At 37.5% G+C, this 17985-nt stretch overlaps 1 protein-coding gene across 4 annotated transcripts in view; it reads right to left on the reverse strand.

The window, feature by feature from the left end:
• Nucleotides 1-17985, reverse strand: part of grid1a (glutamate receptor, ionotropic, delta 1a) — a 270217-nt gene that overhangs the window by 5810 nt on the left and 246422 nt on the right. For 3 of the 4 annotated variants that reach the window (XM_020047056.2, XM_020047057.2, XM_010869916.3), the window contains 4 exons: nucleotides 17621-17759; nucleotides 10245-10440; nucleotides 6011-6177; nucleotides 1140-1380 (listed from right to left, as the gene is read on the reverse strand). In XM_020047056.2, the coding sequence (XP_019902615.2) occupies nucleotides 1140-1380; nucleotides 6011-6177; nucleotides 10245-10440; nucleotides 17621-17759 (743 nt within the window). Of the gene's footprint in view, nucleotides 1-953; nucleotides 1381-6010; nucleotides 6178-10244; nucleotides 10441-17620; nucleotides 17760-17985 lie in introns of all 4 variants that reach the window. The other variant, XM_020047059.2, reaches the window with a different exon arrangement.

Raw genomic sequence — 17985 nt, forward strand, 5'->3', positions numbered from 1 at the left:
TCTAGCCAGAAGCAAAAAGTCGTTGAAACAGTTTACTAACATACATTTATGTGAAAACGTACACCCCCTGGAAAGTTGTCTTTGTTATTTACATATTTGGACCAATGGATATTTCTCCTCAATTCCAACCACATTCATTGATAAAGGTAACCCAATTTACCAAATCATATATACAAATGTTTAACTTTGAGACTATAAGAAAAACAGAAAAGGAATGCAGAAAACATTAACCACAAAAAAAGGCTGCGCTATATCAGGTGCACTAAAACAGGAGCAACATTTTAAGAAAATTATTATACTTGGGAGGGTCCAGTCTTCCATAAAGATTAGACTTAATCAAATTGCCGCGTGGAACAACCTATCAGAGGCCCTTAGTAGAAAGATTACTGATGCCGACGAGTCTGAGAGTGGTTTTGTGCATGCAAGAAAGCCCTCAAACTTGACACAGTTAGTGTAGTACTGTAAAGAAGAATGGGCAGAAATGTATCTGACAGTTACAAGAAATGGCGACATTACATTTATTCAGCCTAAGGGGATGACAATGACTATTGAAGCTAGGGGTTTAAGTTTTTTTCAAATAAAAAAGTTCTGTATATGTCTGATTAATATTAATAATCTATAATTGACATTTGTTAAATTACATTATCTACATCTGTCAGTAGTGTATAAGTGTGTATATGTCCAGTGTGTATATGTCCAGATGTAAAAAGAAAACTTTCCAGAGGTTGTGTTTACTTTTTCACATGACTAATGGATCCTTAATTATATTTTTGCAGTTATAATTGTCATTCATTATATTGAAAAGCATACAGTTTATTGCCTGTCTACGTTTTTTAAATACTTAATTCAAAGACTCTAATAATTAAACAAAATATTTTAAGAAAACACCCAACCCGACTTCTCTCCAAACCAAAAGAATGATCACAGCAATTTGGACTATAATCAGGGCACACCTATAACTGGGTGTACTGGAGCTCTACTAAATCAGGGCTGGCGTCTGTGCCTGGATCCATAAAGTAGAGTGTGGCAGTGGCATCTCTGGGCAGGACCGGGGGGCCCGGGGGTCTGGGTCTTGGCCGGGGCCTGGGGAGGGGCCGTAGTGGGAGCAGGCCCTGGGTTGGGGCTGCATTCTCTGTCACCTCTTTGGGCTGCTCTCGCCGACAGCGGTTGCTGCTCCACCAGATCTCCAGGGCAGCCACCAGGCAGGCCAACAGCAGCCCTGCTGCCAGGATGCAAAAAACCCCAGCGAAGCTGTGAAGTCTCAGAGCCCTGCCCTCTGGCTGGGCCTCGGAGTGGCTGTCCAGGTCACAGCGGCCCTTCCTGGGCCACCACTTCTGCTTCAGGATGTCCAGGTCCCCTTTCTCCTGCAACTCCAGGATCCTGTCAAATGTAGATTAAGGTCCATCACTGAAAATACTGGGGTGGATAGCACACTAGCGTGAATTCTGATTTAAACCTGGAGATTACATTTTACCAAGTTAAATAAATGTGACTCAGGTGTGAAAAATGACGGATTCAGTTGTTAAAGTATTATTTTAATGGTGAACTGTAGAGAAGAAAAAAATTATGATACGGCTTTTAAATTAAATCAAACAGGACATAAGAGAAAATCTGTGATAGTTAAATGGAGGAGTATTAGTGTCTTTAAAAAAGTTTAAAGAGAAGACAAAAAAGTGATGTTGTATACTTTTATTCATGGTTAATACTTAAAACATGGAATCTTTTTTTATAAATTGGAAATATTTTAAGAATAAAGTGGCAAAGCATTGAGAAGAAAATTAAACATTTAGAGAATAAAGTTGTATTTCAAGATTAAAGCAACTAAAAAATATACAGTTTTGAACATACATTTAAATGAATCGCAAGTGTAACAGTGTTAATGTTGACAGCCCTAACTGCAATATATGTTTTCAAGTTGGGGCCTTTTAATTGTGTAGCCTGCTATCTTCTCATGCTTCACACCTTAAGAATCTATCAACTTAATTATTAGATTGGCCTATTGTCTTGCTTTCACAAAAAAAAAAGCAAAAAAAAATGCAAAAAGCCTGATGTAGTATCCAGATCCGTGCTGCTCCCTGACAAGCATATAAACAGTATTTTTTCTCATTTGTTCAAAAACTAGTTAATGTCATTTCTGGTATATTAAATACGTGCTTTATTGTCTGGACAATGCTATGCATCTATTTTATTGATTTGGGGAGAAAATAGGGGGACATATTAGCAATAATTGCAAAAACTGGTCTATTAGTGAAAGAAACAAAGGGGAGTTTCAACTCTATTACAATGCAAGAAGGCAGTATCTATTTAAGTGTCACAGATCATGTCAGAGGTCAGGGTCAATATTAAAAACAATAGTGCTCATACTGAGGCATCAAATCCCGACATCTCCAATGATCTGAAATTAATTTGGTCAGACAAATATTTTTACAATTCTCAGTTCCACTCCATGTGCAGTTACTGCCTTTAGGCTTGGTAGGGCAGCGTGGTTACTCCTGAAAAGACCCAATCATGGCAGAACCTTTTCAATGTCCTAATAGCATATCTATGATAACAGGTTATCAGTTAACCCCAATAATGATCTATATATCCCTTTGAGGGCCACTGGCTAGGGAGTGTTTTAGTGAAATCCTAAAAGGTACAGTAGTAGCTACGCTGGATATCAACAGTTATTGAAAATGCAGCATTTGTAGTATAAGCTGAAATCAAGAAAAAGAATGTCAGATTGTTTTTCACCTTTAAAAAGTTCTTGTAAGCAACAATATTTAAGTGAAAAGCAAAGGAACCGCAGAAAAGAAATTGTCAAAGCCTTCATAACTGTGCGTAAGAAGTTGAGGCAAAAAGGCACCATCAGTACGTTGCAAAGATCAGCACGTCCTTCCAAAATTGATGACAAGGCAAGAAGCAAGCTCATCAGGGTTTCAGTTACTAGGCCAACAGCAACCTTGAAAGAGTTGCAGGGATTTATGTCAGGAACTTAGCATTCAGAGGTTCCTGGTCTTAAAAAGTTCCTTGGCATTCACAAGTAGATAGCTCTACATGTCAGATAAACTTGAATCTTATTTTATTGTATTTTTTTAGTGGGTCCAATAGAGTGGCTTGGGGTTAAACGCCTCCCTGGGTTGTCATGTGACGTGATGAAGTTAGACCTCTAAACTGATTTTTGACTTGTTCAGAGAATACAATTATAATACTTTTTTATAGCAATCCTGATTTTGTGGTAATCATGTTTGTGGCTAAACGCCCCTCTCCTTTGGGGCAAAACGCCCCAGGGGGATTTTACCCCTGAGAATATATTGGTAAAATATTACAAAATTATAACAAAAGTTCAAGAAATAGCCTAATATAAGTATTTCAATAGCTAGTTTACTGAGCATATATTAACACCTACAGTAATATAACAGGGCTATCAATTGGCACTGATATTGAATTCCAATTGATGCTCAATATTATTGATTTAATGTTTTCAACTTACTTTAAAAAAATTGTCATCAAAGGTTATTTGAAATTGAAAATAAATGTTATACATAGCTTTTTGTCTTTGGATATTGGAATGCACAATATATGGTTCAAATTGGTTTTGTTAACTCACTTAATATGCACTATCAATATTGAATTATTTTCAGTGGTATAGATTATGTTGATAGAATGATTTTGACACCTAAATATGGAATACATCTTAATTGGGGGTAAAAAAAAGACCCAGGGGGCATTTCACGGATATCCACATGAATAGTTGTACATAGGCCTAAAGCATGGTTGCTTGATAAACACAATACATTTTATAAATAAATATAGGGCAGGATAATTTACAGTAGCCTACACTTTCACGGTGCCTCCCATGATCACGCCAGCCCACGGCTGCTAGCCCCGCATTCACAGAACACCCCGGACTCTCCACTATTATGCACACCTGTTCCTCATCACATCACCCCGGCCTTCCTATCATTACACACACCTGTTCCTCATCACATCACCCCGGCCTTCCTATCATTACACACACCTGTTCCTCATCACATCACCCCGGCCTTCCTATTATTACACACACCTGTTCCTCATCACATCACCCTGGCCTTCCTATCATTACACACACCTGTTCCTCATCACATCACCCCGGCCTTCCTATCATTACACACACCTGTTCCTCATCACATCACCCCGGCCTTCCTATCATTACACACACCTGTTCTTCATCACATCACCCCGGCCTTCCTATCATTACACACACCTGTTCCACATTACATCACCCAGGCCTTCCTATCATTACGCACACCAGATCCTCATTACTACAGCCTATGACTGCCCTTCACAGCCTTCTCTTCAAGTAAAAATTTTGCAGTGTATTATGCAATTAATTTTATTTGTAAATTCAGAGTAAAAGGATGATCAAAGGATGATTTACAGTAGTCAACATGAATAATGAAATTCACTATTTGATACAATAGTAATTTGTCGATTGCTTTGGATGATGTGGGCAACAAAACCCAGAGAATTTAAACATCTCACTCAAACCTCAGACTTCTACCCGACAGTCAGCACTCAGCTTCGGGGTTTGTGTAAGCAAGACCGGCAAACAAAACGGTTGCACTGCACACAGTTCTCACCATGTGTCAATACTGATAGAACCACTGGAGAAGCTGCACAGCTAGCAGATCAGCATTTGTCCTTCAAATGTATCATAAACACTGCAGTCGTTCCACAATACTGATGACAGATCTGCTCCTAGAGTGTTATTACCACTTATGCCTGCAAATAGGCAATTGAGGTGGCATATTATGCATACCCAATATACACTAAATCACAGATTGAGAGAAAAACATGTTATTATGTAAACAACAATGACATTTTTAAACTTGAAATGTATAGATTTCAGTATGAACTGAAAATAAGCCTATTTTTCTTTAAATGCAGTCAACTTTACTCTGTTTTTGAAGCATTGTTTTAACTTTAACTTTTTTGTAAAAGTTACAAATACTTTGGGGACTTTCTATTTGTCAAACTTTGTCTTGAAATTAAATACAAGTCAGAAAAACTTTGTTAAGCTGAGGTCTAAAACGTTAGAAGCAAAAGGAAAAAAACAAGCATCTAATCACGGACGGACTAACAATTGGAATATTCATAAATGTTTAATAATTTCTAACAGCCAAGTTAGTAACAAAGGCTCTGGGTAATGACTAAGCTAGTTAAGATACAGTATATTGTAAAATGGTATAAGTGCTCCATCTCACCTCTTTTTAAATTAAGGGCAAGACTATGGGCCAAATGTTCTCCTTCACTTCACTTCTCCTTCACTCTCCTTCAGTTGCTGTTTTATTAAACTATTATTGTTTCAATCAGAAATTACATTGCTACCTTATTCATAAAATATTGAAATTTTCTTCTCTAAATATTGCCACACCCATCACAAGATATTATCATTTGGTTCTCAAATACTACAACATTATCTAAAATGTTGCCACTTTATTTTCAGAATATTGACACTTTGTTCTTGAAATATAGCCACTTCATTCACAATTTATTTTAGCTTTTTTTTAATAAATTTTTTAGATTTGTTTTTTAAATGTACTTTTTTTACAATATTTAGAGTTTATTGTCTAAGTATTTTGAGTTTCTAAAGTATTACACATGCAACAAAATAAAATAAAAACATAATCCACCTATCACCATTTTGTTCGCTTCTTCTCTCTCCACTTGGGCCTAATACTCTTCCATTCAGTAGTGTAGAATAATACTGTGGGCAGGAATATTTTTGCTATTTAAAATCAAATGGTTTTAAAGTGTGTAAACAAACTACAGAAAATGTAAAATAACCCATAGTAAGTTGCTTGGAGGTGAACCAAGACACTCAATCTCTCTCACTCCAAGGTGATGGCTTTGCACATGGTCAACCATATACCCATCATGCAACATTCACACGATGAAACACATTAATGAGTAATCTCCAAATCAAGTTTTACACATTTGGTATCTACTGTTTACAGATGGGGTGGTTTGACTGAAAGAGAGCACTCACTTCTGGGAGAAGAGGTCTCTGTATGGGCTGCCGTGCTGGAGGGCCAGTCCATAGCCCTTACTGCTCATACTGTTGCCTGCCACCGTCAGGGTGCAGTCATCATCTGTCAGGGCTGCATACTCCACCACAGCCATGTCCCACAGGAAAGCAAAGGAGTCTCTCTTTGCCTGGAGGAAGATATAGATGGGTTAATATGTGGGGAGAGTAAAACAAATAAGCCAAACACATTTGGGAAGAACATATGAATCCACAGATCATCAGAATTAGTCATAGACTTAACCAACATAAGTCCATGACAGTAGGTTATCAGTTAATAAGTCAAGGTAAGAGTGTGGATGGCACATTTGGGCGTAAAACTGGTCAGAGAATTTGACAAAGAAGAGCATCCACAATCAGAAACAGCAACAGAATCTCTCAAATCTTTGCTATGTGATAATTTGTTTAGCTATGCTTGTTCTGGCATGTCCAAAGAGACCCAGGTAATGCCATTGCTTCATGGACAATGTGGTACAATTTCCCCAATTCTGAGTACAAAATTCATAACAGATCATACGTAAGCAGTTGTTTCAGAACTTTAAGCACATTTTAAATGGACTAAGTACAAAACACAAAATCCTCACCAATGTAATCAGTGTTTCATCAAGAAAGACTTTTCACAATTCGTACATGTTCATATGAAGTAAAAGGCTTTAACCATATATATTTTTTTAAAACCTTAGAAAACACATTTACTTTGCCATCACTAGATCATGATAATTGACATAATTTCAAAATGTGCAGAATTACTCCTTGTGCACCTATTTTACCAAGAATTTCTTAGAAAAAAAATATAAGTAATTCCTCATTAAAAAACAAAGGACTTTTAGGGCATTGTGAGAAGGATTCATTCTGTACAAAGGCTGGACTGTCCAAAGGTTTGTTGGATTTTCTTCTGCAAAAAAAATATTAATTCCAAGAAGAAATAAGAAAAGCTAAATATAAAACAGGAACATAGCTGATAAATATGTGTAGACCAACACCAAAACAAAGCCCTGGAAGTTTGTTGTAGAGGATGCCTTGGGAGCAACTTAAATCTACTTAAAAATGTACTTGTAAGCAAAGAAACATTTTTTACATCTCTCCACAACTTTTATATATATATATATATATATATATATATATATATGTGTGTGTGTGTGTGTGTGTGTGTGTGTGTGAGTATATACACTCACCTAAAGGATTATTAGGAACCCCTTTCGTCTTCAGAACTGCCTTAATTCTACATGGCATTGATTCAACAAGGTGCTGAAAGCATTCTTTAGAAATGATGGCCCTTATTGATAGGATAGCATCTTGCAGTTGATGGAGATTTGTGGGATGCACATCCAGGGCATGAAGCTCCCGTTCCACCACATCCCAAAGATGCTCTATTGGGTTGAGATCTGGTGACTGTGGGGGCTATTTCAGGACAGTGAACTCATTGTCATGTTCAAGATACCAATTTGAAATGATTCCAGCTTTGTGACATGGTGCATTATTACTGCTGGAAGTAGCCATTAGAGGATGGGTACATGGTGGTCATAAAGGAATGGACATGGTCAGAAATAATGCTCAGGTAGGCCGTGGCATTTAAACAATGCCCAATTGGCACTAAGGGGCCTAAAGTGTGCCAAGAAAACATCCCCCACACCATTAAACCACCACCACCAGCCTGCACAGTGGTAACAAGGCATGATGGATCCATGTTCTCATTCTGTTTACGCCAAATTCTGACTCTACCATCTGAATGTCTCAACAGAAATCAAGACTCATCAGACCAGGCAACATTCTTCCAGTCTTCAACTGTTCAATTCTGGTGAGCTCGTGCAAATTGTAGCCTCTTTTTCCTATTTTTCCTATTTTGAGATGAGTGGTACCCAGTGGGGTCTTCTGCTGTTGTAGCCCATCCGCCTCAAGGTTGTGCATGTTGTGGCTTCACAAATGCTTTGCTGCATACCTCGGTTGTAACGAGTGGTTATTTCAGTCAAAGTTGCTCTTCTATCAGCTTGAATCAGTCGGCCCATTCTCCTATGACCTCTATCATCAACAAGGCATTTTTGCCCACAGGACTGCCGCATACTGGATGTTTTTTCCTTTTCACACTGTGATGGAAATTCCATGTATCGACACTCGGAGTAAGGGACACAGAGACAAAGTTCTCTTTGTACATTCTAACAGTTTTATTAACTATTATGCACATATGAGAGACGCGTCAACCGCTTACACACACATAATCGTCTGAGGAGTCTCTAACTCAAAACATGCACAATCCGTATTTATTACAAAAGGGGTGTGGTAAGATGCTGTCCTATGTCAATAAAACACATTCCCTTTGTTATGTTACTATCTAAGCTTCACACAAATGACAATCTCTCCTTCCCCCATAGGTAACTTCTTCAATTCTAAGAGTTCCAACCAAACCCGAACAGACAATAGATGCCCTGATGAGATAACCATTTCATCAGCTGATACCAGTCAATGATACCCCCTTTGGCAAATACCAGATCCCCCACATTCCTCTACCTATCTAAACAATGGGACTCAAGTCCTTTAATGAGTAAGAATGCATCAGGCTTCAGAAACTTCCCCAACAACACCATTCTTTGTAAACCCTAGAAATGGTTGTGCGTGAAAATCCCAGTAACTGAGCAGATTGTAAAATACTCAGACCGGCCCGTCTGGCACCAACAACCATGCCACGCTCAGAATTGCTTAAATCACCTTTCTTTCCCATTCTGACATTCAGTTTGAAGTTTAGGAGATTGTTTTGACCAGGACCACACCCCTAAATGCATTGAAGCAACTGCCATGTGTTGATAAGATAATTGCATTAATGAGAAATTGAACAGGTGTACCTAATAATCCTTTTGGTGAGTGTATGTGAGTGTGTGTATCCACACTGAAAATCCTAAGGTAACTCAAAGTTTGTATAATGATCACAATGACTTAAAATATTTAATTGATACTGACTTTTACAAAAAAAAAGAAGTTTAAATAGAAATTTTCCCAGCATGCTCTGCTTGAGGGTTGATATTTAAAAATTGTTTCATTATGCTTTTTTCTTCTTGTACATTGATTGAATAATTAATCTTAGCTACACAAACATCACACACATTTTATGAAAGTAATCATGTAGTAAAAAAATATGTTGCACCCACTTCTAAAATGCTTGTCACAATTAAATAAAAAATCCATCTTCCTGTCAAAACTTAAGATGCATTCCAAAAGGAATCATGCAATCATTTGCATGCCAATATCTGGGGGTAGTATTGTAAGTCTGCTGAAGTTCCCAGATTTTCCAGAAATGTCAGCAAAAGCTGTGATTGCACTTTTGGAAATCTAGGAATTCTCTAAAAGTTATGAACATTTTTAATTAACCATGTCTTTCTGGCCACTGTACTAGGATATTGATCTGACACCGAAGTGTATTTGAGGACATCTGAACTGAATAGTCCATGAACTAGGGGGGTTGCAATACTTCAATACTAGGTCTTATGGGATATGTAAAGTATTCACCATTGAACAACTGATTGCCTTAACCTTTTTTGAGTTCTGTGAACTTATTCAGGTTTACTTCCTGAGTTGAAGGTATATTACATTCCATCTGAAGCAGTCAAAGAACACAGGAACTCAGACTGTGGCGATGATTTGGCTTTCAGCACGACAGCTACCTGAATTACACAGTCAAGACAACGACGGAGTGGCTTCTAAAAAAGTCTATACATTTCCTTAAGTGGCCCAGCAAAGCTTTGACTTTTAATCATTAGTTTGTGGTAAAATGGGCAATGTATGATTCTGAATACTACACTCCCTGTATTACAAATCTGGACGGTTTAAATTTAAGAGTCTTAAAAATTCACCACATACTTGTGAACACAGAACAAACTGTACTGTCTTTGTCCCTTGTGCATGTGTTTGAGTGTGATTGGCTGTGAGATATTTACTCTGCAGAGCAGCCATTACATTTTAGGAACAATTAAAAAAGCCACACTCTATTCAATAATAGATTAACAATTCCATTTACTCCCACACCTCCTTCTGAGTCGAGGCAAGTAATTGTCTCTCTATGGACCTCATAGCATGTCCAGCATACTGTAGATCTGTTTTTGTGTCTATTAAAAGAGACTTTGCATAGTTGGATTGATCCAGAATAAAACCTCCTGATTATTTAGGGAGGCTACAGTTTGGGTTAAGACCTGGCCATCCCTGTGCTCACCTTGCGGATGCCTTCAGAAGGACTGGAGACTGAGTTTTCGTGGCCGTTGTTCTTGTTGATGATTCTCCAGAGCTCAGCGAAGGTGCTGTCTTGCTCCAGAGCGTTGGTGCCTTTTACTCTAAAGTACTCATACACGGCTGAGTCTCTCACTGTTCCATAGGCTAAGTCCATCTGCTTGGACAGGTCTTGGAATGTCCTGTAAAGGGAACAACAAAGTGAGAAACGAACAAAAACACATGGAGGTATTACGTGTCAAATTTCACATTGGAATACTTTTTGCAGAATATGAATATGATCCTTCATTACGGCTACCATAATGGTGGATTTTACATTCATAATGCATGTAGCATCAACAGTTCTGAAACTCAACTAAAGCCTATTTTTGAAACATGACCAGATACGACAATCTGGGACTGTAGTGTATTCATTACACTAATTACTTTACAAATACTTAGCCACTTACCATATGGTCTAGGCAACTGTAAAAATAAATATGTTTATACAGCTCTGGAAAAAATTAAGAGACCACTGCACCTTTTTCTTTCCTTTCCAAAAAAGTTGAAAAAGAAGATTTTGAGTGAGGAACACAAGGGTTAAAGTTAAGAGACCACTGCAAATCGATTGCTTCTGTTCCTCACTCAAAACTTTCCTTTTCAACTTTTTTGGAAAGAAAAGTAAAAGGTGCAGTGGTCTCTTAATTTTTTACAGAGCTGTATATTTAAATATTTTTTTTTTTAATTGCACTGTAATCCCAATACAGGCCTAAGAAACACATCGATTCATGGATAGTAAAAAACTGCTCAAGTCATACTGTCAATCTTACTCTAATACATTATGGCTCTCTCCCTACAAAACAGACAGAAATGTGGACCAAAAGAAAAAAGTGGTTTGTTTAATTGAAAAGGGGTTAATACTGTATATGTTGTTCAGTTCACAGAGATTTTTTTTTATCTATGCAAATTAGTGAGACAAACTCTTAACTTCAATCTTCTGCATCGGCGAGGGCAGGCATTTGTACTTCTGGCCAGCACTTGCGGAGATCCGCAGCCTTAAGGGAACGTGGCTGGTCACCTCATTAGTCAGGACGTTTTTCATCTGGGCCTGCCCAGCTGAGATTTAAGAGCTGCTGGTAAAGTGGGATTGTGAGAGAGCAATTGATTTGTTCTTTCTCCCCCTATAATAATATTACCATTTTTAATATATCCTTCAAATAATAAAAGTCTGAAACGTTGTATTCTTCTCCTTGTTCGCTTTGCTCTACTTTTTGTTTACTCCCAATTCTACATTAGTGTGTATTTATTTTTGGTTTACCTTTTTGGGGGCAAATTTAATGGGCACTCATGTTTGGTGGTTTTTGTTGTTTCACAATATTCTGTGTCATTCAGAAACCCTTTTGAAAATCAGTTTTGCTTTGTTTTGGATTGTCAACATTATTTTCTTTCTTTAAGGCTCACTTTTGGCACAGTGGTAAAATAAAATGCCTTCACAATGTTCAACATTTACAACGTTCCTGCCATTATATGTTGGGACAAGATTGTTATGTTTGCCCTTCTAGTTTTCCACTTAAAAGCTCAGTCCATAACCATGTGGGGGGGTGGGAAATACCGTGTGGATTCATTCATGTGCTTTGAACTAATTTAAAAACATTGATTGGCAAAATGTTGCATCATCCATCAACTGCCAAGTACATTTATTAGTCTTGTAAACAAATTATAGTTCAAAACAACATTAAAAAGGTTGTTTTATATATATATATATATATATATATATATATATATATATATATATATATATATATATTATATTATAATAAATATATATTATTATATATATAATATATATATATATTATTGGGCTGAAATAAAAACAGCAAAAGATTACGGTAAAAAGTATTTTCCTTAGTAGGTGAAAACAGAACTCACATTGTGTGAGAAGTGGGTGCTCAACATTACATATTGTAATGTGAATAAATAAGTAAACCCCCTGGAAAGATGCCTTTTAAATAGATTTTGCCTTGCACAACTAAGTTCCAACCACATTCATTGACAAAGGTAACCCAGTGTATCAAATCACACTAAAAACCAAACGTCACAATGTAGGAGAAGTGTGTTTAGGACTACCTATAGTCAAGTACAGTAAACACCCTGGAATGACGGAAAGCAGACCCAAACCATAATGCTATCACCTCTATGCTTTACGGGCTTCTATGAGGTACTTCTGTTCAAAGTCAATGTTTTGTTTCTTTGGAATTTCAGCCAAACTACTCTACCTTTGACTCATCTTCCCAGAACACATTGTTCCAATAGTTTTGGTCCCCAGTGTGGTCTGGAAAACATCAGTCATGTCTTGATATTCTTTTTTTTGAGAGCAGAGGCTTGTTCCTTGCTGACCTCCCATGCAGGCCAACTGTTGTTCGACATTAATGGTGGCAAGAGAAGCTTGTAGATTTCTTGATGTAACCTAAGGGTTCGTAGAAACTTCCATGGGCATCTTTTGGGCAGCTCTTGGCCGGAATTTGGTGGCATAATCTGTTACCACACACCCGTATGGTAACGTGGAGAAAAACGAAACTTAAAATCCACTATGACATCTATAAAAAGATTTCAACTATGAATTATTCTGGGCTAGGCAGCAATATTCATCAGGAATGTACCGAACTCTATTTACCATGGCCGACAAGCTTACGAACCCCCTAAAGCATATAGCATCATAACTCATGACCACCAAGATATAACTTGGTTACTATGTTGTAATTTAAAACAATTGATCAAAAATCCCTAGAAGAAACAGTTCGATATCTCAAAGCTTCCACATGTTGTCTCGATACACTGCCATCTGACTTTTTTAAAACTATTTTTAACTCTATAACAATGGATCTACAGCAAATAGTTAATGGCTCTCTGCAATCAGGGATTTTCCCAACGCCTTTAAAACAGATGCCATTATGCCTCTATTAAAATAGGGAATCATGGATTCTCAAAATATCAAATCTCCCTTTTATAGCCAGGATCATTGAGAAGGTTGTCTTCAATCAACTCAGCAATTTGGTGAACTCAAACGGTCTCTTAGACAAATTTCAATCAGGCTTCCAACCTTACCGCAGATCTGAAACGGCTCAGATAAAAGTTTTAAATAATATACGGCTGAATACTGATTCAGATAATATTACAGTTGTGGTTCTATTAGATCTCAGTGCTGCATTTGACACTGTAGATCATAGAACATTCTAGACAGGTTGGAAAATTGGGTAGGATTCTCCAAGACTTAATTGGGTCAGATCTTATTTAGATGGCCGGAGTTACTTTGTCACCATTGGCAATCATGAATCTGATAGGGAGGCTATGACATGCAGAGTTCCCCAGGGATAAGTTCTTGGACCACTTCTGTTCAATCTCTATATGCATCCTCTTGGCCAAATTTTACAAAACAACAACATAACTACCATAGCTATGCAGATAAAATTTAAATATATATGGCTCCTTAACCGTATGACAGCTTAATAGACTCAATGTGTCACTGGATAGAGCACATAAACACCTGGATGCACCAGAATTGTCTACAATTAAGCCAAGATAAAACAGAGATTATAGTGTTTGGCAACAAAAATAAGAGAACTAGTATTAATTAAGAGCTGGATTCTCGGGCCCTTAAAACCCAAGTGTGTAATCTTGGTGTTCTGATAGACTCAGATCTCACATTCAACAGTCATATCAAAGCAGTCACCAAAACAGCATTCTATTATCTTAAAAAAATAGCCATAATCAAGGGCTTGGTCTCCCAAAAGACCAAGAGAAGCTCATCCATGATTTAAGTTATAGGGTTGACAACTGTAATGGTGTCTTAACTGGACTACACAAAAAGACAGAAAAAAAGTTGCAGTTCATTCAGAATGCTGCTGCTAGAATGCTAACCAGGACCAAGAGAACAGAGCACATCACTTCGGCTTCCAGTCAGTTACAGAATAGATTTTAAAGTAATGCTTTTAGTCTATAAATCACTGAATGGTTTAGGCCCCAAATACATTTCTGATATGTTTGAAGAGTATAAAATCAATTTTAAAGGTTAAAAACACTTTTCACGCGCCTATGACTAAACTTAACCACACTGTAAGCCTTATGTTTTTATTCTATTTCTATTAATCTGTGTATTACTAATCATTAAATCATTTTTCTGTAATGCAAGTTCTGGTGCTATAACCTCTGTGTAAATGTAACACTCTCCTGATGATGGATAATGCAAGTTCTTCTGCTACTGCTGTAATGTAGATATAGATGCAGGGTATTATCTCACAAAAGGTCTGACGAGTTTATCCAAGCGCTGGAGCGCCAGGATTGAGATACCGGGGTGTTGCAGTAAATAGGAATCAAACCTGCTAGACTGCTAACATACTGTGAACTCTGGCTCATGTCTAAAGGGGCTTTTCTATGTGCAAAGTCGCTGATTCGTAAATTATAGTGCTAATCAGGGACGTCACCAGACTTGCAAGAGACTACACTTGCATAGATTAAAGTGGGCTGAGCAGAGAGGGGGTGGGAGGTCCACACCATCCCAGCTGTGTTAATAAAACCAGCAGACATCTTCACACAGTTTTGTGCACAGTTATGCAAACTGATCAGATCCTCCCCCCAAAAACCAGAAATCTATTTTTGGAATTGGATTAAATGACACGGAGCTACTCTGCAAAAACAGGGGCTGAAGCCCTTGAAGCCCAGACTTAATGACACCTCTGGTTCTAATTATTAAGGATTTACTTGGAACAGTTTCTTTTGGTGAGGTCTATCTAAAGCATTAGTAAACTAATCATGTTTTGCTTAGTGCATATTTGATTGTAACAAAGCCCGGGACTAACAACTTGCCAAATTATATGTTTTGTCTGCCAAACAAACAACCCTTGGTAACCATGATGCATTAGTGGCAATGTATGAATGTGAGAAGAGTTCTATAAAAAAAAAAAATATAATTCCTTCCATTTCCACACATGCATGTGTCCAGACATTCATTTGTGCACAGACACGTCTTAATTGGCTAGGAATCGGGACATCAACATTTATTCAAATTCAAAGTCATGCAACGTTAACCTGAACCTTAACACATAAGCCACTCCCTACAAAATAAATCCTTGTGTAACCACAGTTTGAGAAAATATTTTAAACCCATTTACTCAAATACATACAAAGAATTACTCACAAATGCACACTCAGGTTGCACCTTTTTCCTTACAAAAATGTTCATACACAGTCCCCTTATTTCAAGGGCTCAAAATCAAATCTGGCCTTTCTATTCTTAAGGCTTATGAATGGTTTGCACCTTGCGATGAACCCTTTGTATTTGGTCTTGTGAAGTCTTCTCTTTATGGTAGACTTGGATAATGATATGCCTACCTCCCGGAGAGTGTTCTTCACTTGGCTGGATGCTGTGAAGGGTTTTTTCTTTACCACAGAAAGGATCCTACAATCATCCACCACTGTTGTTTTCCGTGGACAACCACAGCATTTTTTAGTTGCAGAGCTCACCAGTACGTTCTATTTTTATCCGAATGTACCAAACTGTTGATTTGGCTACTCCTAATGTATCTCTCTGATGGATAATTTTTTGCAGCCAAAGGATGGCCTGTTTCACTTGCATTGAGAGCTCCTTTGACTGCATGTTGTGGGTTCACAGCAACAGCTTCAATATGTGAATGTCACATCTAGGATCAACTCCAGACCTTTCACCTGCTTAATTGATGAAGAAATAATGAATGAATAGCCCACACCTGTCCATGAAACAGCTTTTGAGTCAAATGTCCAATTTCTTTTGGTCCCTTGAAAAGGAGGGGGCTACATATTAAAGAGCTGTAATATCTAAATCCTTCCTCCAATTTGGATATGAATACCCTCAAACTTAAACGGTGAGACAGGCTGCACTTTATGCCCATATTCATTATTTAACTGTAACTTGAATATATTTAGGTAAACAGCCAAAATAACAAAACTTGTGTCAGTGTCCAATTATTTCCAGACCTAACTGCATACCCATGCAGAGATCTAGTTAAATCATTAATCATTAGGAACAGAGAAATATTAAGGGGAGAATGTCAAGTTTGTTAACGATGAAACCTATATATTGCAACTGATGCTCCAAATACTTGTACTGTTAATAGTACTAGTGGTGGTAAAAAGTGAATGTATGGTTACCTTCAACACCTTTCACAGAATATTCAGTAAGTATTTAAATTGCAAGGTGTTTCCACAAATCTGAAGAGTGGAAAAGCTGAGAGCTTGATGGGTAGTTACAAGAGTCCCAAGGGCTGGTGCAAACAGGCCAGATGCGTGGACATGAATGTGTTATATAAAGCTACTGTTTAGATTTATTGACAAATACAATTTAGACAGAGGACAACAAACTCATTAGAGTGGTCTGTTATCATAATGTATGTGAATTTGGCCCACATTATGGGATCGCAAAAGATAGATTACATGCCTACAGCCTTTTAACTTCAATTTTTTGGCATGTTTAAATATGCCTTAAGAACTAACACTCAAAGACAATAACGAGGAAATGGCAGTGTGAGACTAATACTAATATCCTTTACCAGTTAAAAACACAGTGTAGCTTGCACTAGGAAATCATAACAGAAATCATAACAACAAAACATCAAAAATAACACACAAAGAAATAGATTATTCTGTTTTTGATTATCTTAGTAATTAAAAAACAATAGAAAATATACTGTTATAATAAACAGTGGAACATTTAAAAAACTCAAATAGTGTTCAATAATAAAAGAAAAACGAGCTGAACACTGCATGAGAAGCAGCAAAATGTAAATGTGCAGTCAGTATTTCATACCATAAGACTACGTGAGGGATTTGTAGAGCAAGCTAATGGATAGCAATTTATCAACATAACATAACCTTTTGAAGCCACAGGCTGTTGTGGATATCCCAATGCCAGTTCCAAAGAGAACTGTGGACGAATAGCAATCTCCCACCCTCAAACACGAGTGGAACAAATGATGGTTATTATGGTTATTTTAGCTAGGCTAGCTTACAAAACAATTCACAATGCCTACAATATTAACTAACTATGTTCATAATATTTTTGTCTTCTATGTGGCCTGTTATCAAATTACCAAACATCTATTAAATATTTACAAAAACTTTAGCTGTGAGCTCAGGAAGTCAATAGTCACTCCATCCTAATGATCATTATTACCCCCAAATACATCACAGAGGGTAAAATTTGGAAACTTGGCGTAACTAGCTTTCAAACGCATTGGCAAGCTGCTTTCACATGTGCCTGACATGTTGGGAATGTGATATGCATATTTGGAGTTGTCCTTAAACACTGAAGGATGCACAGTACAACACGGTTGATAACAGCTGATTACATACCGCACAGCATTGTCCATGCGGGACACAGTGAGGTAGGCTGCTAGGTTGGCTGTGTAGGAGGAACACACAATGAGGGTAAATAGCCACCAACTGCCCATAACGATACGCAGAGCCACAGAACCCAGGATGGAGTCACCACCTAGGAACACAAAAACAGACAACCTATTTAAAACAAAACCTTATGTGGATCCTGGATGCATATGGGACCAACAGCATTCCAAGCAGTGATGATATTGTCTGCAACAGACACACCAAAACACCATCAGAAAATCATCATGTTTCTTATCATCTCCTGTATTTGAACTAAAAAAGACTAACTGTCTGCTTGTCCAACCTAAACAAGATTTAACTTTGGGAATTTGATC

The sequence above is a fragment of the Esox lucius genome, chromosome 6 (genome assembly GCF_011004845.1).
Source record: "Esox lucius isolate fEsoLuc1 chromosome 6, fEsoLuc1.pri, whole genome shotgun sequence".
In the NCBI taxonomy this organism is placed as follows: Eukaryota; Metazoa; Chordata; class Actinopteri; order Esociformes; family Esocidae; genus Esox; species Esox lucius.